General features: G+C 41.8%; 1 protein-coding gene across 1 annotated transcript in view; it reads left to right on the top strand.

The window, feature by feature from the left end:
- Positions 1-3,119: 3,119 nt before the first annotated feature.
- Positions 3,120-22,872, top strand: part of SMYD2 (SET and MYND domain containing 2) — a 44,913-nt gene continuing 25,160 nt past the window's right edge. Inside the window, exons 1-2 of the mRNA XM_039358034.1 lie at positions 3,120-3,514; positions 7,584-7,647. Coding sequence (XP_039213968.1) covers positions 3,333-3,514; positions 7,584-7,647 — 246 coding nt within the window. The 5' untranslated portion in view covers positions 3,120-3,332. The remainder of the gene's footprint in view (positions 3,515-7,583; positions 7,648-22,872) is intronic.

Genomic DNA, 22,872 nt, shown 5'->3' with positions numbered 1-22,872 from the left:
CAATCAGTTGTTTGTAATAAAATATTTACAGTATCAACAATATCAGTCCATAAAATGATCCCAGGTTATAATCACAAAATCACATCAAAAAATATAAGTTCAAACAAGAACAGAGAAAACAAGAAAATAATTAAATTATTGCACTTAACTACCAAATTCTGATATGAAAACTGAAGAAATATACAAATGCAAATATAATCATGCTGAAGATCCACTGGAGTCTTATGTTGATTACTCTTCATCAATACCACTGATTTTAATTCTCCTAAAACTGATTTCTGTGTTCTTGGGAACAAACGTGTATGAGCAATCTCATTTATGTCTGAGGTTACATTAAACTACAATTTAACATTATCATGGTTTGTTGACTAAATGAATGTCAAATCAAATGCTTGATACAAAGTGTTATCTAGTCTCAAATTATTTACTTTTATTCCAATCCTATGCATACCTACTTAGAAGTAAGTCATACAATGTTCATTGAGTTTATTCCCAGATTAGTCTGTATAGCAGTGGTTCTCAACCTTCCTAATGCCACGACCCCAACCATGTGGTCGTAAGTCGAGGATTACCTGTATTTCCCTGCGGACGGGGCAGGAGGAGGCGCTCACACTCCCCCTCCTCTCCTGCGGCTGCACACGGGCCGTCGCCCAGCAACCGCCTCAGCGCGGGAGCACCGTGCATGCGTGGTGCCGCCCCCTGTGCCGGCCGAGGCGTAGCTGGTAAGTGGCAGTGACGGCACAGACCGACCACTGGCTGGGCCACCAGCTGGCCCAGCCCAAGGGAGGTAAGCCACCCACCAGGCCCCACGCGTGCCAGCAACCCTCCCTGCACCTGCTGCTGCCCTGCTAGCCTTACCTTGGCCACTGCACATTCGGTGTGGCGGCAGGCGGGCCCAGGTGCTCCTGGGCGGCCATGGCACCCAGCAGCAAGGGCACAGGCTGACCACTGGCTGGGCCACCAGCTGGCCCAGTCCAAAGGAGGTAAGCCACCCGCTGGGCCCCATGTGCACCAGCAATCCTACCTGCACCCGCCAGCCTCCAACCTCCCACCCCTGGCCCTCTTTTACTTACATTTAGTAGTTGCTCAGCAGGGAGAGGTGGAAACGTCCAGAAACCTCGCCTTAGCTGCAGACAACTTGCAGCACCGTTTGCCGACTGGGACTTTTGGCGAGCTCAGCAGGGCAGAGACAGCCTGGACAATTCCTACTGGCTTTTGAAAGCCAATAGAACTAGACTCTATTTAAGAGAGTCTATTCTATTGGCTTTTGAAAGCCAATAGTTTCTATTGGCTTTTGAACGCCATAGAATAGAGCCTCTTGAATAGAGTTTATTCTATTGGCTTTCAAAAGCCAATAGAATAAGAGGGAGTAGCACAGCTAAGGGAAAGGGGGAAAAATGGCGAACTGCGTTGTTTGGCGACCCCCGTGAAATGGTCATTCGACCCCAAATGGGGTCGCGACCCACAGGTTGAGAACCGCTGCTGTATAGATTACAGCTTCAGTTTAATAAGTATGTGATTTGGTGGAGATGAGTTTTATCAATGAAATAGTATCTTTTTTCCTTCTTTTATGAATGGTTAACAACAACAACAATAATAATAATAATTTTGGAAGAGACCTTGGAGGTCATTTAGTCCAACCCCTGCTCGGGCTGGAAACCATTTCAGACAAATGGCTATCCAATCTCTTCTTAAAAACTTCCAGTGTTGGAGCATTCACAACTTCTGGAGACAGGGTGTTCCACTGATTAATTGTTCTGTCAGGAAATTTCTCCTTAGTTCTAGCTTGCTTCTCTCTTTGGTTAGTTTCCATCCATTGCTTCTTGTCCTGCCTTTAGGTGCTTTGGAGAATAGCTTGATTCCCTCTTCTTTGTGGCAACCCCTGAGATATTGGAACACTGCTATCATGTCACCCCTCATCCTTCTCTTCATTAGACTAGACATACCCAATTCCAGCATCCATTCCTTATGTTTTAGCCTCCAGTCCCCTAATCATCTTTGTTGCTCTTCTCTGTACTCTTTCTAGAGTCTCAACATCTTTTTTACATCGTGGTGACCAAAACTGGATGCAGTATTCCAAGTGTGGCCTTACCAAGGCATTGTAAAATGTTATTAACACTTCACGTGATCTTGATTCTATCCCTCTGTTAATGCAGCCTAGCACTGTGTTGTTGTTTTTTGGCAGCTGCAGCACACATTTATCCATAGACTTGTGAATGTACACGTAAAATAAATTTGTACATCCTGAATTTTCATCCTTACCTATTTGTTTTCAATTGCTCAGAAGCACAAATACTTATTTGAGCTAAGAATTTCTTTAAAAAAACACTACAAATACTTGTTTTCAAATGCCCATGAACAAATCCATTATGCAGCAGCTTTCCGAGTATAATATACATGTGAACTTATTCATGAACATGAATAGAGACTGCTTATATCCATTTGTATGGCTATAAATTAAAACTTAGAAACAGCATTATGTGAACCATGCAACACTTGAAATGAGCCATATAGATGTAGATGCAAACAATAATACTAATTAGCATTCAAAGAACACATTTATGTCCTTTGTCCTATTGGCTGATTTTATCCAACTGTCAAAGCTTTTAAGAGATGGATTTGTCAGCCCTCACCCCCCAGACAATTCTACAATTTTATTTATCAAATTTAGATACTGCCCATCTCACTCTCAATTAGAAGGGATATTAGTTTAATTAAATTTCAATAATTAAAACTCTATTATCTGGCCATAATATCTACATTTCATCAACTGTAGCCTCTCTTTGAAAGAAATTTGCTATATGCTTTTTAAACTTTCATAAATATCACACGAATGATATTTTACCACTACTCCATTTTTAGTGGGGTCCCCCCCCCGCCCCCAATTCTGGATCATAACCGATGTGTATCAGTCACTAAGTGGTCTGATCAGAACGTTTTTATTATTTCTACTGTAGATAGGCCCAGACGCCCTTCGCATAATTTACAGTGTAAAAGCTCAGCTATTGTGCATGATTTAATAAATCGCGGGAAAGCAAAGGAGGCGCTCGGGAGATGGCAGCAACCCTGCCTCGGGCTCCTGCAATTGCGCCGTTTAAACTTTGCTTTCAAGGGGGTTGACTATGCCCGATTTCAGCGGCACCCATTGCCTTTAGGACCCAGCGGGCTCCGGCGCACTTTTTTCAGGGAGCCGGCGAGCTGCCGCCGTTTATGCCCATGTATGTGCCGCGGTGGCTGACTCGCTGGAGCCGGGCGCTGGGGGAGCGGGCGCTCCATTAATAGCCCCGCGACGCGCCATCATCCCGCTTGAAGGCAGCAGCGCCCCTGGAGTCATGCGCGCTGCAGCCCCTTCCCAGATAGAGGGGCTCGAGAAGTTCCAGAGCCCCGGGAAGGGCCGGGGCCTGCGGGCGCTCCGTCGCTTCGTGATTGGGGAGCTGCTCTTCTCTTGCCCGGCCTTCACTTGCGTGCTGACCGTCAACGAGAGGGGCAACCATTGCGAATGCTGCTTTGCCAGGTACCAGGCAGAGGGAGACGGGCTGCCGGCCGCCCTGAGAGGAAGGAGACGAGGCCGAGCGAGTGCTTCGGCCGCCCCCATGAGACCCACCACGATGCGGTGGTCCCTCGCTTCCGGGTGGCTCCCGAGAGATGTGAGCCGGTGGGAGTTCGAGAGGCCTTCGTGGAACTTGCGCCTCTCGTGCTTTAATATATATATATATATATATCTCCTCCTCCCTAAACCCGGATGTTGGCCGTGGGCTGTGGCTAAGTGCAGCCACTTCCTCCTTCTTCACCTTGTGTGCTTAATGCAGTTGTCAGATAGACAGTAGCTCAACAAGTGTGTGTGTGTGTGTGTGTGTTTGTTTGTTTCCTGGTCTGCAAGGGAGGCACAGGTTTTCTGAACAGATTCAGTCTCACCTTCTGCTGTTGTTTCTATTGTCCTGCAGCTGAAATGTGGCCCTAAAATGGGACCTGGGATGTAATTTCATTCACTGCCTGTTTGTTGTATTCTTTCTTCAGCCCATACCATGAAGAGCACTCGGCATTGTCAAATAAAACACCTACGCGGGTTTGGAATAGTTTGAGTTGGTGTCAGTTTTTAGCAACTGCTTAAATAGACCTTCTCTAGGATGATCTATACCCAACTGGGTCCTTTGGGAATTTTTATGCTTTATCATCACCACTGTTAATAGGGTCCAAGCACTTTGCTGTCAGTCTTTAAAAAAAAAAAATCTCCATATTATCTCCAGAAAATTGAGTCATTGCATAATGTGTCCAAAATATAAGTTAAGTCTGGTCATTTAGGCCGTGGGTTCAGAACTTTGCACTGCATTTATTCTGTGTTTCATTTGTTTGAGGACTGACCGCAAAGGGTCTTGGCAATCTTCTCCAAAGTTCAGAAGCTTCAATATTACTAATGTCTTTCAAAGTTATAGGAAAAAAAATATTGCATGCATGTTTTTGATCTTTGTATAAACATGTTACAATATCAGTATATCTTTTCCAGGCCTTCATATCTACTTACTTAGGCTTGGTGATTTCCTCCTGCTTCCTTTACTGTTGATCTGATAGACAGAATCTGTCTACCACTTCTATATCTTCACTGTCAATTCTAAATTTTATAAGTCCCATTTTTTTCATTGTGTTCCTTGACATTCATTAGCTGAGCTTGTAGACCAGGGGTGTCAAACTCGCAATGTCACGTGACGTGTCACGATTTTTTTGCCATTGCCGGCAATGGAGTGGGCATATGGCCCATGGGCTGGCAGTTTGAAACCCCTGTTGTAGACCATTTCCATTTTTAGATAATCAGTAAAATAATATTTTAAACTGGCTCATCAGAATTGATTCTCCAATCTCTTTTTGTGTTTACTTCAGTCCCTGACAATGTCCAATTATAGAAAATGGTATATTTCCATTTATAAAGTCTGCATGTATTGATAAGTTGGACACAATACTTGAGGATACAATGACTCTTCATAATTTATATATGGTAGCTAAGTCTTATTTCAGTGTAATTAAAATGAAAGTGGCCTACACTATATTTAAGAAGAGCAGACAACAGTATCATTTGCTTATGATGGCATGATGGGTGGGAGTGGCAAGGAGCAATCTCTATGTGGAGATATTTGCAGTAAGATAAACTATTGGGGGCTTGATCTGAGGATGTCTTAATTCCATTGATTGGGTTCCCAAGCAAGTCCTATTCTTTTTCATGTTTAATTCTTCCTTGAATGGCCTTGCTTGGATTTCACCAATCCTTTGGATCCACCAAGACCCCTACAGAACTTTTGAAATTAGTACAATTTCTAATGCAATTCTGGGTGTGTAATTACTGAGAAGCAAGACTCATCCTGATAGCAGTCCTACAACATGGGATATCTTTTTTATTTTCCTGTCATCTTATTTTCCCAATTATTTGCATAGCTTCACTATTAATAAAAGTGGAGACGCATCATCTCTACATGATGGAATATATATTAGGGCCTAATATAAAGTTAATAATATAAATTAACTGAAAATAATATAAACTATCTTAATATATGTTATAAGTTATAGTGGATTAACCAATAAAATTAAAAAGCAATAAAATAAAATTATATAATTTTCTCTAGTTGCCTCTGCCTGTCCAGGATGGGTCCAACTCTGAGTTTTATCAATTGAAGAATGACACCTTAAGAGATCCAGGAAATGTACTTGGTTGCAATTCCTACCCCCTTAAATGATTTCCCTTCAGAGATTTAGGTGTTTTCAGCCTTATTTTATTCAAGAAATGATTGAAGATCTGGTTGTTCTCCCAGGCCTTGGAGACAGGGTGACTATGAGCCCTTTTTTGTTTATGTTTTGCTTTGCTTTATTTTGTTTAGGGTCAGTTTTTCTATTTTGCTCTTCTAGTCTGTTGTATATTTTTACATAATGGTTTTTTTAGTTGTAAGCCAGAATCATTTGGAAGTCAAGTGGCCTAGAAATAAATAATCAAATAAAATAGTGATTAAAATGAGCTAACATGTAAAATAAAAAAAAATGATCCACACAATATCAAAATATGATTATCCTTTAATATATACTGTTATTAGTTCAGGTTGTTATAGGGAATTTAAACTTGCAATAAACCCTTATATTCATTTGAGCAGCCTGAACTACTAACGGTCAGAGCAACTTGGCGGTAGATAAGAGTCAATGGAATTCAAGGTGGTCTGGACTTAGATCTTTTGTGGGAGTGAAGGGACTCAAGACTGATGACATGTATGACCCCCTCCCTCTGGCTCAGCCTGGTTAATTCCTACAGAGCTATTGAACAATGCATTGTTCTGTACTATGGTTATGTTTTATTGTGAGCCACATATGTTTATTATATATAAGATGGGCAGACTTTCTAAATAAAGAAGTTATTATACTTAATGGAGTAGGAAGTTTTATTGTGATAAAAAGCTTGTAATATTTTTAGCTTAATAGATGGACTAAACAGGAACATAAAGCCCAAATGAGGAAGCCTTGTGTGAAAAACTAAGTACACCCTTACTGCTTCCATAGCTATAAAGAGGCTAGGTAGTAGCCAGGTACTGCTAATCAAGGGCCCTTGATCAATTGATCAACAGCAAGTGTGACCATAAAAGCTGAAGTTTTAGGAGTTTGCTGGTCTCCAGTATTGAGTGTGTGTTAATACAATGCCAAAGATTAAAGACATCAAGGATGGTAGAGAAGCAATTGTTGCTGCCCATCAATCTGGAGAAAGTTATAAGACTATTTCCAAACAATTTAAAGTCCATCATTCTACAGTGAGGAAGATTATACACAAGTGGAAAACATTCAAGACAGTAGCCAATTTTCCCAGGAGTGGACATTTCAGAAAATTCACCCCAAGGTCAGACTATGCAATGTTCAGAGAAATTTCAAAAAAATCCAAGAGTTACATCTTAGACTCTACAGACCTTAAATGCTAAAGTTCATGACAGTACAATTATAAAAAGACTGAACAAGTATGGTTTGTTTGGAAGGGCTGCCCGGAGAAAACCTCTTCTATCTAAAAAGAACTTGGTAGAATAGCTTAGGATTTGCAAAGTTGCTTTGATTTTGCTGGATCTCATGGCTTCCCATATTTTCTGTGCATCATTTAAGTTCAAAGAATCACCATGGGAACAGAGCTTAGTAACAGCACTGGATATCATAGAGGAAAATCATAATATTTGGCAATGTTATGCTTAGTAATAAGACCATAAAGCAAGTTTTAAAAAGTAACTAGAAATAAATGAAGAGCAGAGGTAGATATAATTTGGGAGCTGGTGACCTGCCTAAAAATTCAAAAACTCACGGGGTTTTTTACAAAATGGATCTAACAAAAATGTCAAGTAACAGTGAATGCAATAACATCAAGAGAAATATCTGCAGGCAGAGTGGTGCCCATGGGCCGAAAACTGCCCACCCTCATCTTGGCAACTTTTGATAATAATGATAATTGTTATATGTAACTATGAGGCTGCCCTTGTCCTTATAGGGATTACTCATTTTTTTTTTTTTGCATGCTGCAGTACTAAAGGCTATTATTGTAAAGAAAGCATGACCATTTTATACTTACCTCTGTTTAGGAAAGAAGGATTGTCCCGGTGTGGAAAATGCAAGCAGGCTTTTTACTGCAATGTAGAATGCCAGGTGAGTATCCCAATACATCTGTATTTTTTTTCCTTAATGCTGTGTTTCTGAACATCTTTATTTCAGTTAATAATTTCCAGGTACTGTAGTTTGGAGAGGGAAACAGGGATTGAAGACTTCAGCGTAGCACAAAGAAAGGCTGCAAAGAAATTTCCCCTAGCTGACTGGGGAATTCTGGGAGTTGAAGTCCACCCAAGTTAAAAGTTGCCAAGGCTGAGAAACACTGCCATAACGAGTCACTGAGGATCAGCTGTGATGGATCATAGGACTGCTGAGCCATTAGATTAGTTGACTGCTACATGGCCCTAATTGCTTCAAAAGCTTCTGCCTACTTTTAGGGAACCAGATGGTTTAACGTTATTTCACTAAGCCGATGAGGAAGCTTGTGCCTATCTGAGCAATCGGAAATAAAGACTAGATTTAGCTTGGGGAGGGGGTGAGTGGGTGGGGAGAATCTGTTTGCAAATGTACTTCATTGCTGCTAATAATAATAGTGTGTGTTTACAAACCAACTGTGCCTGGTAGTAGTTATATACATGTTACATGGACAAAGAAGTACTATTAGGCAAATTTTGAATATTTATTACCACTTTGAAAACTTTTGTGCACAAAATAGAGGGTTTTTAACCTTACATTGGAAGTGTTTTTCAGTTTAGAGCATTCATATACAATTGTTGTTTGTGGATTTCCACTGCCACACTGAAGATTTCTGTTTATATTCTAGATTTAAACTAGTCTGTTTGAAATTAATTTACATTGCTAAGGGGTTATATATCAGGAAAGTGAAGTCTAAGAAATAATATGAAAATGGAATTGAATCAAGCAAAATTAAATTATGATGGCTGGTTTATCCTAGAAAGATTGCTATATAGATTGATATTTTTGTAAAATCTTTGTTATTGATATACTAAGAGGCTTCATTGCTACTTTTTATAAATGAATTGGAATCTATGTATCTTTTCTCTTCTTAGGCTAGTAGAGAATGAGAAACAGAAGCAAACTTCACTTTTCTTCGTTTTGGACTAGAATAGTGTGATGTACAGAAGCAAAACTGACAATAGACCACTTAAGGATAGAAAGTAAAATGATAAACATAATAAATTGTTAGCCTATAGAGAAATTAAACCCGTGGGGAAGCTAATTGTGCAAATGCTTGGATGAATATATAATTTGTTTATTATCTGAAGTTAGACTATATGGAGATTAGGAAACAGTATCATGACAAAAGACTCACTATCAAATAGCCTTACCTATGGTTATCACATTCCCAGACAACAATTTCAGTCTTCTTTGTACCACTTTCTTTTTCTACCTTCCATTTTTTCCACCATCTAATATGACTGTCAAGGAAGACCAATACCATTCTTTCTTCTCAATAGATGGTTTGCAAAAGGCTTTTAAAATTAGGCCAAGGCCTTCCCTTTCTCTCCTCTTTCTGATAAACTCTGATTCTATCTAGAACTGACTCCAAACCGAACTATTCAGAATTGACAAAAACTGAGAAGAATTTGTTGTCCTTATTAGAATTACTGTTTGCATTCTGAAGTTTTTTATTGCTGTTGTTTAAACACCAAAAATGACGTAATGCTTTTTGAATATGTTCTGTTTTTTCAATAGTTGCATAGTTCAAAAGTCAGATAAGCTGACTTACTTTTGTATATCTGCATGCTTCTTATTTATTTTACTGTCTGGAAGGTTTTTGTGTATTAGTCATGGTTCTGACAGATGAAATTCTTTAAAAGAACTTCAAGACATTGTTTATCTTAAAGAATCTTTTATTTGAGAAACAAAGTATCGGCACTACATAGTTAAAGGCAAAAACTGAATTCCACCCCTTCCCGGGCACAAAGTATCAAAGCACAATTTCCTCCTCCAATTAACAGTCATAAATTACATTCCCCAATAAGCTTGAAGCGCAGGCTTTCTCTCCAGCCCGCCAAATCATTATCAGCTCTGGGTGCAATAACCTTGATTCCCACGGCTAAGTTATTGTTGTTATGACTAACTAGACTCTCATCCACATCCCCCCTCCCAGCATCATCTAACTCTAAAAGTGAAAGAGAAAAGATGACTACATTTCTATTTGTTGTCAGAGCAAGAACATCTGATGTTAGCAGCGTTGACATCCAGCCCCCCTTATAAAAAGGACAAATCCTGTAATGTAAACAAAAGCACAGATTAGGGATTGCCTCTTGGTTTATTAGGGTGTTCTTATAGAATCTGTTAATGAGTATGTCAGTTTTTACATTGCTAGACTTCACCCGGGTGGCCTCAGACAACGAATATCTGTTCCATTGCACTAAGTACTGCAATTTCCCCTTAAAAATTCTAGAATCAAGAATATGCTTTACTTCATAGCAAGTCTGTCCTTACTATGAGGGGTCCGGATGCCTTCTTAGGGGGAGGTCTTAAAGTGGAACCCTGAAAAGGTTTCAACAGGCTACAATGGAAAACAGGATGAACTTTTCCTAAGAGCCTAAGAAGTTTTAACTCCACTGTGACCGGGTTAATGATCTTTACAATGGGGAAGGGTCCCAAGTACTTCGGTCCTAACGTCTTACTAGGTAACGTAAGCCGTAAATATTTAATTGACAGATAAACCTTTTCCCCAACTGGGAATGTTCTTTGAAGAGCCCTTTTTTATCTGCCTGTTTTTTGTATGTCTCGGAAGCCTTTTTCAAAGCAATTTTTGTGGTTTTCCAAACTTCTTCCCACCCCCTCACCCATTGATTAAGAATCTGGGAAGTGGAGAGTCCTTGGGGATATTCAGGTATCAGGCTGAACTCTTTTCCTGTGGCCACTTTAAAAGGTGTGAAGCCAGTGCTGCTGTGAACAGAGTTATTGTATGCCACCTCTGCAAAAGGGAGGAGGTCAGTCCAGTTCATTTGTTGATAATCAACATAGCATCTGAGATACTGCTCCATCATTGAGTTTGCGGATTCAACCGCCCCATTAGTAGACGTGTGAAGCAGATGATAGTCCTTGAGATGAGCCAATTAGTTTAAGAAAACTCCTCTAAAACCTAGCTGTGAACTGCCCCCCTCCTGTCAGAGATTATTTGTTTAGATGTGCCATGCAGTCTGTAGATGTGTTTCAAGAACATTTTGGTTAATCGTTGGGCAGACAGGAGCCCTTTACAGGCAGTGAAGTGAGCCTGCTTTGAGAACAGATCTATCACAGTCCAGATGAACTGTATTTCCCCTACTTTCAGGTGGATCTACTATGAAATCCATAGCAATTTCTTCCCATGGTTGGGAAGGGTCTGCTACTGGTTGCAATAACCCAGGGGGTTTCCCTGGAATTCTTTTCATGGTGGCACATACAGCACAACACTGGACATAGCTTTCCATGTCCTGTTTCAATCCCGTCAACCAGAATTAACAGCAGATGAGGTGTAGTGTTTTTAAATATCCAAAGTGCCCAGCCTGTTTTATGTCATAGCTGGGTCGGAGTGTGTTAAGGCAGAGGGTCTCTGGCAAATATAGTTTTCTCCCTTTGTAAGCCAAACTGGGAGGGAGGTTTGATTGTCCTTGAACCAGTGGTCGATGAGGAGCTCTTGTTTTATTTTCTTTGCCCCAGGGTCATTGGGATTAGGGGCTCTTGGAGGTGGGACTTTGTGCGGTGTACGCTGAGAAGCGGTTTGTGGATTAGAGATAATTGCCTCATTAACCTCTTCACACTGGCTTTTGTACTGGGGCAATCTGGATAGATCATCAGCTAAGAAGTTTTTTCCTCACAGTATGTACTTTAGGGTGAAGTTAAAATGGTTAAAGTACTGTGCCCATCGTACTTGTTTCGGGGATAATTTGTGGGGAGTCTTTAGTGCTTCTAGGTTTTTGTGATCAGTCCATACCTCGAAAGGCACCTTACTCCCCTCTAGATACTACTCCCCAGCAGATTTCGAAAGCCTTCTTTTCCCACACAGCCCACCTCCTCTCGCATTCAGTGAATTTTTTTTGAGGTGTGGGCCCAGGGTTGTAGGATCCCACTCTGGTTCTTTTGCAGTAGCACAGCTTTGACAGCCATGTCGCTGGCATTGGCTTGAATCACAAAGGGCTTCCCTGGGCAAGGATGTTTTAAGACCGGTTCAAGCGCAAATAGTCTTTTTAAATCTTCAAAAGTTGTTTGACAGTTCATAGTCCATGCTAGTGGTTGGTCCGGACACAGCTTTCCTCCCCCTTTGCCTGTTTTTAGTAATTCCGTAAGGGGCAGGGCAATTTCAGTGGAGGGGATGACTTGATGGTAGAAGTTGGCAAATCCCAGAAAGCTCTAGAACTGTTTGTGAGTCTTTGAGGGTTGCCATTCAATTACGGCTTTCACTTTGGTCAGGTCCATGTCAATGCCCTAGCTGGAAATTCTGTAGCCAAGATAATCCAGTTGGGTCTGGTGAAACTCACACTTTAATAGTTTAACATAAATTTTGGTGTTCAACAGTTTCTTTAGCACTTCTCTCACTAGTTTTATGTGGTCAGCCATATTCATGCTGTATATCAGGATGTAAATGGTCATGTAGTACCTGATTAATCAGCTTCATGAAGACAGCTGATGCCCCTTGCAGACCAAAAGGCATGACTTTAAATTGGTAGCTTCCCATGGGATAGTTAAAAGCAATCTTCCACTCATCTCCCTCCTTTATCCTCACCCAGTAATAAGCTTCTCTCAAGTCAACTTAGTGAAGACCTTCCCCTTAGCCAGGTGGATCAGTAAGTCCTTCAGGAGGGGGAGGGGGTATTTGTTTTCCATGCTTATCACGTTCAGACGTTTATAATCTAGCAAGAGACAAAGGGACCCATCTTTTTTTTTCTTTAAATAACATCAGAGCTCCCACGGCAGACTTGGCCATTCGATAAATCCCCTTGCTAAGTTTTTGTCCACATACCACTGCATCTCCTTCATTTCAAGGGGGGACATAGCATACATTCTCAGTCGTGGGAGTTTGGCTCCCGGTAACAGTTTGATAAAGCAATCATTGGGTCAGTGGAGAGGCAGGGTATTGCATTCCTTCTCACTAAATGCCTCCGCTAGGTCCCGGTATTCACTGGGAATAAGTGGCTCACCTGGTTGAGACAAGGCAGCCATGTGCACTAGCTCGTTGGGTGGGCTAAAGTCTCCTGTAACGTCCATCGAGGTAAAGAGGGGCTTGGGTCCTATAGGTAACATTACAGGCCTCATTCCCTTCTCCCACCAGATAAATGGCTTCCATTTGTCCAACCAGGCTAGCCCTAGGATCACAGCCTCAGTCATTTTCGGAACCACCATGAAACGAATGAACTCTCAGTACTCACCTATTTCTAAGCGTAGGGGTTCAGTCAATTGAATGACTAAAGTTCCTCCCATTAGGGAGCCATTGGCTTGCTCAAACTTCACAGGTTTGGAGAGCAGCCTTGCTCGTATGCCCATTTTCAGGGCAAGTGACTAATAATGCACCAGGAGTGTCCAGAGTTGACTAGTACTTTTAAATCTACCAGTGCCCCCATCTTAGGAATTATGAGTTTGGCAGGTAGTGAAGAAGGTAGTGGGATGTATCAATTCACCATTGGGTCATTCTCTCCTTCGTCATTGCTGTTGTAGGAGGGTAGAGTGGCGGCAGGTCCGGCTTGAGTCTCGGCACTCTCCTGTGTGGGGGATGTGACTTGGGCAACAGGTTCCTTTACGATCCAGTTGGATTTCTCTTTGGGTGCCTGTTGGGCTGGTTTCTTTCTTGCTGGTGGGGGTAAGGAACTGGGCAATTTGCTGCTTGATGTCCCTGTTGTCCACATCTGAAACACTTGATCAGTGGCCTAGCAGGTGGTCTGGGATTTTCAGTAGCTGCAGTGGTTGGAGGCTTTCGGGGAGGGGTGGCTGTCATTTGGGTTGGTTTGGTCTCTACTCGGCTTCCTATGGGAGTGGCTTCTGATAGCGGGCAAGCTGAACATCTAGTGCAGTGATGGCGAACCTTTTAGAAACCGAGTGCCCAAACTACAACCCAAAACCCACTTATGCATCGTCGAGTGCCGGGTGAGTGTGGCCCATTGGCTGGGTGTGGCCAATTGGGTGGGTGTGGCCAATTGGGTAGGTATGGCTGCAGTGGTAACGGCAGACTGGGTGGGACTAAATTCTAACTTTGCAAGATCTTTTTTTTCCCTGCAAGAAGTTGAAATTGACTGATTGAACCTTTTTTTTTTTTGCACACATCGGCGGAGGTCTAAAGCGAAAAGGTTTTATAAAACCCAGCTGAAGGCCTAGGACTGGGGTGTGCCCACAGAGAGGGCTCTGAGTGCTGCCTCTGGCACCCTTGCCATAGGTTCACTACCACTGATCTAGTCTTACTGCTGCCTGGTACCACTCTTGCAGCTGATCAGGGACTGCTCGATAGATACAAGCCTGGGAGAGGTAATCATCTAGTCCCTTCTTGAGGTGAACTAGGGATTGCTCAGGCCACTTATCTATTCGGCCAGCTATCTTGCGAAACTCTCGTAAGTATTCCAGTGCAGGCCTGCCAGCTTGTTTTATTTTGTGGATTTGTCCTCCACTTTGAGGGCAATGAATGGGACCTTGAACCTTGCTCTCAGTCCTAAGAGGAAGAGATGGGGGTCCTCTAACTTGTGTGCTTGCTTGTTATAAAAATTGTTCAGCCACTCAGATACTTCTCCTTCCAAGCTGGATGCAATCATGTTGACCATAGTGGCTGGGTTCAGACAGAAATAGGCACAGCGGTTCAAGTGAGAGTGTACCTGATGAGGAAAAAGATTAGCTTCTCCAGGTCCCCATCAAAGATAGCTTTAAGAGGTGGTGCCATCAGTGATTGCTGGCCTCCCCACTGTGGATGTTGCATCCCCAATTGTTTCTGCCCCCCATGGAAGCTGCCGTATCCCTAGTTGCTGCAAACCTCCCAGCGGTTACTGCATGCCCGGGGGCTGTTGCCACCCCCATGGCTGTTGTTGCATTGCCGGCGGCTGTGGCACCCCCACTTGCTGTACAACCCCCACCAATCTCAGTGGCTGCTGTAATGGCACTCCCAGCTGCTGCTTCCCAGCGGTTGCTGCATGGGCGGGGGCTGCTGCCATCCCCACTGCTGCTGGCCTGCAGGGGGTTATGGTTCCCTCAGTTGCTGCAGACCCCTCTGCGGCCCCGGAGGCAGTTGTTGCTGGATCCCCATCAATTGCAGGCCCCTCAGAGGTTGCTGCACGGTTTGGAGGCGGTGGCCAGTCCCACTTCTGCAGTGCTCCCAGCAGTTGCTGACCCCCTGGCAGCTGCATCATCCCTGGTTGTTGCAAGGCCCCATCTGCTGCTGCACATTTGGGGGCTGTGGCCACCCGCAGTTTGGCTGCTGCACCACCAGCAACTGCTAGCTTCCCACCTGAGGAGACTGCGACATTCCCCATTGTTGTACGGGCCCTGGGCTGGATGGCTGGTAAGCATGTCGATCCGGGGTTTGGCTATCCCAGTGATGGCTCAAGCTCTTATCCCATTGGCGGCCATCTGGGCTTTTGAGGGATGACGAATGGAGCTGTCTTTCCATGTGGGGCTGGAGGCCTTGGTCGGTGGCTTTGAGGACGGGGAGGCTGCCTGATCTGCACAGGGGAGGCTGGGGGGTTCCCCTTGGTAGGAGTTGGTGGCTGCCTTGCCGATCATCATGATTGCTCGCATATGGAGAGTGGGAAGGTTGTTCTCCACTCTTCATCTCTAACTCCTCAAATCTTTCCACCAACTTCTCCACTGACTGACTACGGGCTGCAGACAGGTACTTCCACTCACCCGAGTCCTCAGTGGTAAATGATTTTATGGTTCTCCACCAGTTTGGGGAATGTGATGTGCTGGAATCCCCTCTTTGCAGCTAAACCTCATCTGCCTTTGAAGCACTTGATGGTAGCAAGGCTGTCCCCAGCTGGGAGGCCTGAAAAAGTTCCTTCTCCCCCGGCATGTTGGCTGTCGTTGCCCCCTCTAAGGTAGCAGCTGCCATTGGGGTGCTGGTTTCAGGCGCTCTTTCTTTCTCCCATGCTGAGATGTTCTCCGAATCTTTGTCGGCTTATCGCTTGATTCTTGGGACATCGACTGGTGCTTGGGACCCCAAGATAGTTAGAAAAAAATGGAGTTTTTGGCTTAATGTCATGATACTGACAGATGAAATTCTTTAAAACAGGGGTTATCAACCTTGGCAACTTTAAGACTTGTGGACTTCAACTCCCAGAATTCCTCAGCCAGCAAAGCTTTCATCTACAAGTTCATTTAATGTAGAAAGTTCTGTCAAGGACTTATGACAATGGTTCCGGCTTATATAAATTTGTAAACAATGACCCCATAGTCATTGGTATATTTGAAATCATCTCCCAAAATTGAAATAGTAAATCTGGACTAGCACTTTAGCCCTACTTAGATGTATCTGTAACATAATTCACTTTATGGATTAGAGTTAATAAACCACAGAAAAAAAACCACATTGAGTTTCAGCTTTAGGCTTCACATTACAGGACAAAGATGGACAACTTGCAGCTCCCGGGTTGCCAATAACGCCTTGTTTTATGCTTCTCCCCCTTCCCCCTTCTGAGCACCATTGCAAAAAATTGGCATAAATTTTACATTTGGGAAAGTGTAGAGTAAACTGTATGAACGACTTTAAAAAAAAAGAACAAGAAAAAGACCCTTTCAAAAGAAGATAAGGAAACTAACCTCTAAAAAATGTTGAGAGGTATTCCTAACTGCTAAAAGATAACATGGCCCTCTGTCCTAGAAGCCTTATGCCAAGGGTTCTCAAGCTTGGCAATTTTAAGACTTGTGGACTTCAACTTCCAGAATTCCTCAGCCAGCTTTGCTGGCTGAGGAATTCTGGGAGTTGAAGTCCACAAGTCTTAAAGTTGCCAAGCTTGAGAACGCCTGCTTTAAAAGAACTTGGAGACATTGGTTTACCTTAAAGAATCTTTTATTCAAGAAACAAGGTATCGGCACTACATAGTTAAAGCCAAAAACTGAATTCTACCCCTCCCCGGGCACAAAGTATCAAAGCACAATTCCCTCCTCCAATTAACAGTCATAAATCGCATTCCCCAATTAGCTTGAAGTGTGGACTTTCTCCCCAGCTCTCCAGCCCTCAAATCTTTATCAACTCTGGTCTCAATGACCTTCATTCCCATGGCTGAGTTATTGTTGTTATGACTAACTGGACTCTCATCCACATCCCCCCTCCCAGCGTCATCTAACTCTAAAAGCAAAAGAGAAAAGATGGCTACATTTCCATCTGTTGTCAAAGCAAGAACATCCGATGTTAGCAGCGTTGACAAGTTTACTGAAACTCTCATGTATTGCAAATGGCAAGCAGTGCAGCTGTAAAAATACCTTAGAAAAAGTAATTCTGCTCTCATTAATGAATGTGCAACAGAATTGTATGGACTGAACTATATTTAGGAATTGGGAGGACTAAATCTGTTTTGACTATCCATATTTTTCCTGTGCGCAGGATAGCAATATGACTTTATCATGAATTGTATGAAGGAGTCACAGGCATATTTTTTCTTGATAGCTTTATAATATGGGGAGATGAATATAGTTTCACAATGGCTTACTTGGATTTGTATAACAGCAATGGTTAGAAATGAAATAAAATTTTATATTTGAAATCCTCTGAAATATCAATTAATTCAAGTTCTCTCTTAAATTTGAGAATTCCTTCTTTCAGGTGGACTTATAAGTAATTTAAGTCCAATCCACTTCATAAACCCTGAATGGCCATGCCTTCCGGTTTGTTTGAACACCACAAATTAATTCCACTCCCAGTTTTAATGCTTTGTACAGAACACTCTCTGACAGCGTCCCCACCATGTGGTGTTATTGCGGCCTGATCCCTTTTAGCGCTAATGTCAGCTCACCAGAATCAAAGGCAGAAGTAAATTAAGTAATTCTGGGGAATCTGCTGTTCTGGTGAAATTCCTTTTTCCTGAAGGGAAACCCACCTGAAGCCACAACTATCATGATCAAACTAAGACTCACTATAAGTGTGATAATTTCTTTAAAACAAACAAAAAAATCCCATATTTTTTGAGGTTGAGCATGCTGAAAATATTTCTTTTCTCTATTTTGGGGGGTGTCTCTTTCTGTTGTTTGTATAAATACATGGCTTTATTCCTAATTTCATTTTGAGGGTAGTGGTGTTCAGATGCTTTAATGTATGTAGAGTTCATGTTCTGAATAGTCATACATTGTGGTTCCTTTTGAGCTATTGTTGGTTTGTTTATCTTCCCATCCATGTTTTATGGATGTGTGGGAGGAGATGGGGGAAAGGGAAAAAGTGTGTATCTTCTGTTCCTCCTATGACTTTTCAATAGATTGCTTTTGTATATGTATTATTACTTGGATTTCTACTCAGCTTGTAATTATTCTGAATAAATTAAGTAGTTCTGAGGAATCTGGCTGAATCTTCAGTAGTAATGTGGATGATTAATTACTTTGCTTCTGGTGTAGCACTCTGGCTGTCATCACAAAGCAAGCCTGTAAACCATCTTCCAAGAAGGTAGATTCTTCCACCAGGATTTTTGGACACTTAAAAGTTGAAGGTGGATTAACATTTAAATGAATCTTTAAGGTGCAATCGTATAATAATTTCATAATGGCCTTCTTCCAGATATAATGGACATTGCATGACTTTATTTACTATATCTTGATTGTCTATATTCTGAGTTCAGAATATAGACAAAGGTATAATGTGAATAAGAGCTATATCTGGTTTTAAGAAAGATTAGTTTATAAGGTTATGGCTTGGAGTTAGTTAATTTATGTTTAATGGTTATGAGCACAGTGAATAATTATGAAGCAAAACATTGTGCTTTCCTTGTATATGAGTCTTGGTAGAAACAGAGCTGGCATCTATTAAAAAAGCGCCATGCGTATTTTTTTCCTATTTTTAGGATTAGCATCCTTTTTATCCCCAGTTGTAGAAATAGATGAAATTGAGTCTGGGAGTTCAATCTTGTCAAACCTGGTGATGATATGATGTCACTAGTCCTGTCCCTTGCAATTCAAAGGAAAGGGCCCGCAGATTAAATTTGTTTGCAACTGCATTTCTAATTTATACAGCTATCTTAAAGTCATATTTTCATCTTGTTCAGATGATGCTGTTGATTGACTTCACTTGTGTGTAGAGAGAATAATTCTAGGCCATTGCAAGACCTTTGCAAAATGGAAAAGGCCAGCACATAGCATAATTCAATATGTGGCTAAAGGAGTGGTGTAAAGGGGAAGGCTTTGGATATATTAGTCACGATGTCAGTAGCTGGTCCAATCAAAAGATGTACAAAAGAGATGGTCTGCATCCATCAAAAAAAGGGACTGAGTTACTCGGCTATAAATTCACAGATTTTCTCGAGGGAAATTTAAACTAAACAGCGGGGACGGGGAGTTAATTGATACGGAACAATCTTGTCCCCGGCAATTTAAAAATTATAGGGCTATCAGTGCATGTAGCATAGATGTGTGTGTGGACAAGAATACCAACCTTGCTATCAAGCAAAATGAAGCCTCTAATAGTGAGTGCCACACAAAGTGCACTAACCAAATAGGTGGTAAGACAATAGGGGAACTCAGGTACCACACAGGTTATGTAGAAAAGAAACACAGGGCCACTCACAAAGGACTCATATGTTTATACACCAATGCACAGAGTATGAACAGCAAACAGGGTGAACTAGAAATTCAGGTTAATGAGGGCAGATACGATATTGTTGCCATTATGGAAACATGGTGGGATGAAACCCACACATGGAATACACAGCTAGAGGGATTTAAATTATTTAAAAGAAACAGACCAAATAAAAGAGGAGGTGGAGTTGCTCTCTATATAAGAAATAACTATATCTCTACAGAAATAGAACTTTTTGCTAGTCAGCTAACTAAGGTATGTAGGAAGCACATCACAATATAATGGGGGACTTTAACTACCCTGACATCAACTGGGAGACACACTCCGCACCAAGTGGAAGATCAAACAGGTTCCTGGCAAACCTAGCAGACAACTTTGTCTCCCAAAAAGTAGAGAAGGGAACTAGGGGATTAGCCGTTTTGGATCTAATTCTCACTAACAGAGATGAAATGATAGACGGTGTTGAAGCCATAGGAACCCTGGGAGGAAGTGATCATGCAATATTAGAATTCAACATTATAGAAGCACAAGCAATAGAACACAGTCAAACTAGAGTCTTGGACTTCAAGAGAGCTAATTTCAATAAACTTAGAGAGGGCTTGGGAAGGATTCCATGGATGAGAATCCTCAAGGGGAAAACAACTCAAGAAGCTTGGGAAATTTTGAAAAATGAGATAATAAAAGCACAGTCTAGCACAATACCAACAAAGAGGAAAAACAACAGCTCTCAAAAGAAACCAGCATGGCTGCATAAAGAACTCTCTGACAAATTGAAAGATAAAAAGGACAAGTATAGAAAGTGGAAAGGGGAACATAACTAAGTCAGAATATCAGCAAATAGCCCGAGCTTGCAAAGATGAAGTGAAGAAAGCCAAGGCTCAAAATGAACTAAGGCTTGCGACCAAAGTCAAAAATAACAAAAAAAGCTTCTTTCAACATGTAAAAAACAAGAAAAAAGTGAAGGAAATGATTGGTCCATTAGTGGGTGGAAGTGGCAAGAAGGTGACAAGCAACAGGGAGAAAGCAGAACTATTTAACTCATTTTTTGCATCTGTCTTTACACAAAGGGAAAAAACAGACCAACCTATCAAAAATAGTGCCATAAAAAACAAAATAGAAACACAAGTTAAGATAGGCAAGAAAATGGTAAGTGAGCACCTGTCCAGCCTAGATGAGTTCAAATCACCAGGACCAGATGGATTACACCCCAGAGTTCTCAAGGAACTGGCAGATGTGGTATCGGAGCCACTGAACTATATTTTTCAAAGATCCTGGAACACAGGGGAACTACCAGAAGACTGGAAAAGAGCTGATGTAGTTCCCATCCTCAAAAAAGGAAAAAAAATGGATCCAGGAAATTACAGACCTATCAGCCTAATACCTGGGAAGATCCTGGAAAAGATAATCAAACAACGAATCAACGAACACCTAGAGGCAAACAAAGTCATTACTAAAAGCCAACATGGGTTTGTCAAAAATAGATCATGCCAGACAAATCTTATTGCATTCTTTGACCAAGTGACAAAATTAGTGGATCAGAGGAATGCTGTGGACATAATTTACTTGGACTTCAGTAAGGCATTTGATAAAGTAGATCACAACCTACTACTTGGTAAGATAGAAAAATGTGGGGTAGACAGAATCACCACCAGATGGATCCGTAGCTGGCTGACCGGCCATACTCAGCGAGTGGTCCTCAATGGAACTGCATCTATATGGAGGGAAGTGTGTAGTGGGGTGCCCCAGGGCTATGTTCTGGGCCCAGTACTCTTCAACATCTTCATCAACGATTTGGATGAAGGGATAGATGGGGAACTCATCAAATTTGCAGGCGACACCAAGCTGGCAGGAATAGCCAACACTCCAGAAGACAGGCTTAAGATACAGAAGGATCTGGACAGACTTGAACACTGGGCACTAACTAACAAAATGAAATTCAATGATGAAAAAAGCAAGGTTCTACATTTAGGCAAGAAAAACCAAATGCACAAGAACAGCATAGGTGGCACCATGCTCAATAGTAGTAACTGTGAGAGGGACCTCGGAGTCCTAGTAGACAATCACCTAAATATGAGCCAGCAGTGTGCTGCAGCTGCCAAAAAGGCCAACACAGTGCTAGGCTGTATTAACAGAGGGATAGAATCAAGATCAGGTGAAGTATTAATACCACTCTTCAACGCCTTGGTAAGGCCACACTTGGAATACTGCATCCAGTTTTGGTCACCACGATGTAAAAAAGATATTGAGACTCTAGAAAGAGTACAGAGAAGAGCAACAAAGATGATTAGGGGACTGGAGGCTAAAACATATAAGGAACATTGGGTATGTCTAGTTTAACGAAGAGAAGGACAAGGGGGGACATGATAGCAGTATTCCAATATCTCAGGGGCTGCCATAAAGAAGAGGGAATTAAGCTATTTTCCAAAGCACCTGAAGGCAGGACAAGAAGCAACGGGTGGAAACTAATCAAGGAGAGAAGCAACTAGAACTAAGGAGAAACTTCCTGACAGTGAGAACAATTAATCAGTGGAACAGCTTGCCTCCAGAAGCTGTGAATGCTCCAACACTGGAAGTTTTTAAGAAGAGACTGGACAGCCATTTGTCCAAAATGGTGTAGGGTTTCCTGCCTGAGCAGGGGGTGGACTAGATGACCTCCAAGGTCCCTTCCAACTTTACTACTATTACATTACCTTGCTCCACGGATGGTAACTAGTACCTCAGGCTATATGCATTGCTTTTAAGCTATGGACTACATTCCATCACTAGAAGATAAAAAAATATGTTTAAAAGTGTCTCTTTCACCAGAATTTTAATTTAAAGCTATCAGTTAAATTTAACATTAACTATGATGTGCATAGTTTTGGGATTGTCTTTTCTTTTTGAATCTTGCTAGCAGCCTTGAGTACTTGTTCAAGTAAAAAAGAAATGTTACTTTTTGGCATGGCAATTTTTTATAGCTTAGCTGGTTTCACAATGATGTTCATTGTACTACAGTACTGTATATAAATTAAGTACTTCTGGGGAATCTCCTGTTCTGCTGAAATTCCTTTTTCCTGAAGGAAAATCCACCTGACTGTATATAATGTAAGGTAGCTAGTCTTTCCAAAATAGCCAGTATCCCAATCAAGTCTAGATGATTTGCCAAATCTTATAAGTTATATACTTACAACCTTATAAGTAATATATTTCAAGTCAAAGAATTTTAGATCTACTTTTCCCTGTTATGTTTCCATTTCAGAAACTGATTAACAGTACTGAAAATAAGTATTCTTGTTTTTGTTCCATTAGTTACACAGGGAAGGTATGCTGCAGACCCTGTCAGCTAAAGAACTCCGACTGGAGTCCAGAAAGAGAGTCTTCTCTGCCACTTCCCCCCCCCCCCTTTGGAATCTTCTCCCCCAGAGGTGAGGCAGGCTTCCACTCTGCTGGCCTTTTGAAAAGGAGTCATAACATGGCTCTGCGGCCTTGCATGGAGAGCCCAGGGAAGCTGGCTAGTGCACTGAAAGCCCTTCCTTCACCTTTTAATTAAATTGAACAGTGTTTAATCATTCTTGCCTTCATCTAAATCTTTAACTTTTATAACTTTTATGTTTCAGCATTTTATTGTACACTGCCCA

Source organism: Crotalus tigris, unplaced genomic scaffold (genome assembly GCF_016545835.1).
Source record: "Crotalus tigris isolate CLP2741 ecotype Arizona unplaced genomic scaffold, ASM1654583v1 scf7180000018974.730210, whole genome shotgun sequence".
Lineage (NCBI taxonomy): Eukaryota > Metazoa > Chordata > Lepidosauria > Squamata > Viperidae > Crotalus > Crotalus tigris.
This window is presented reverse-complemented; position numbering and strand designations above follow the sequence as displayed.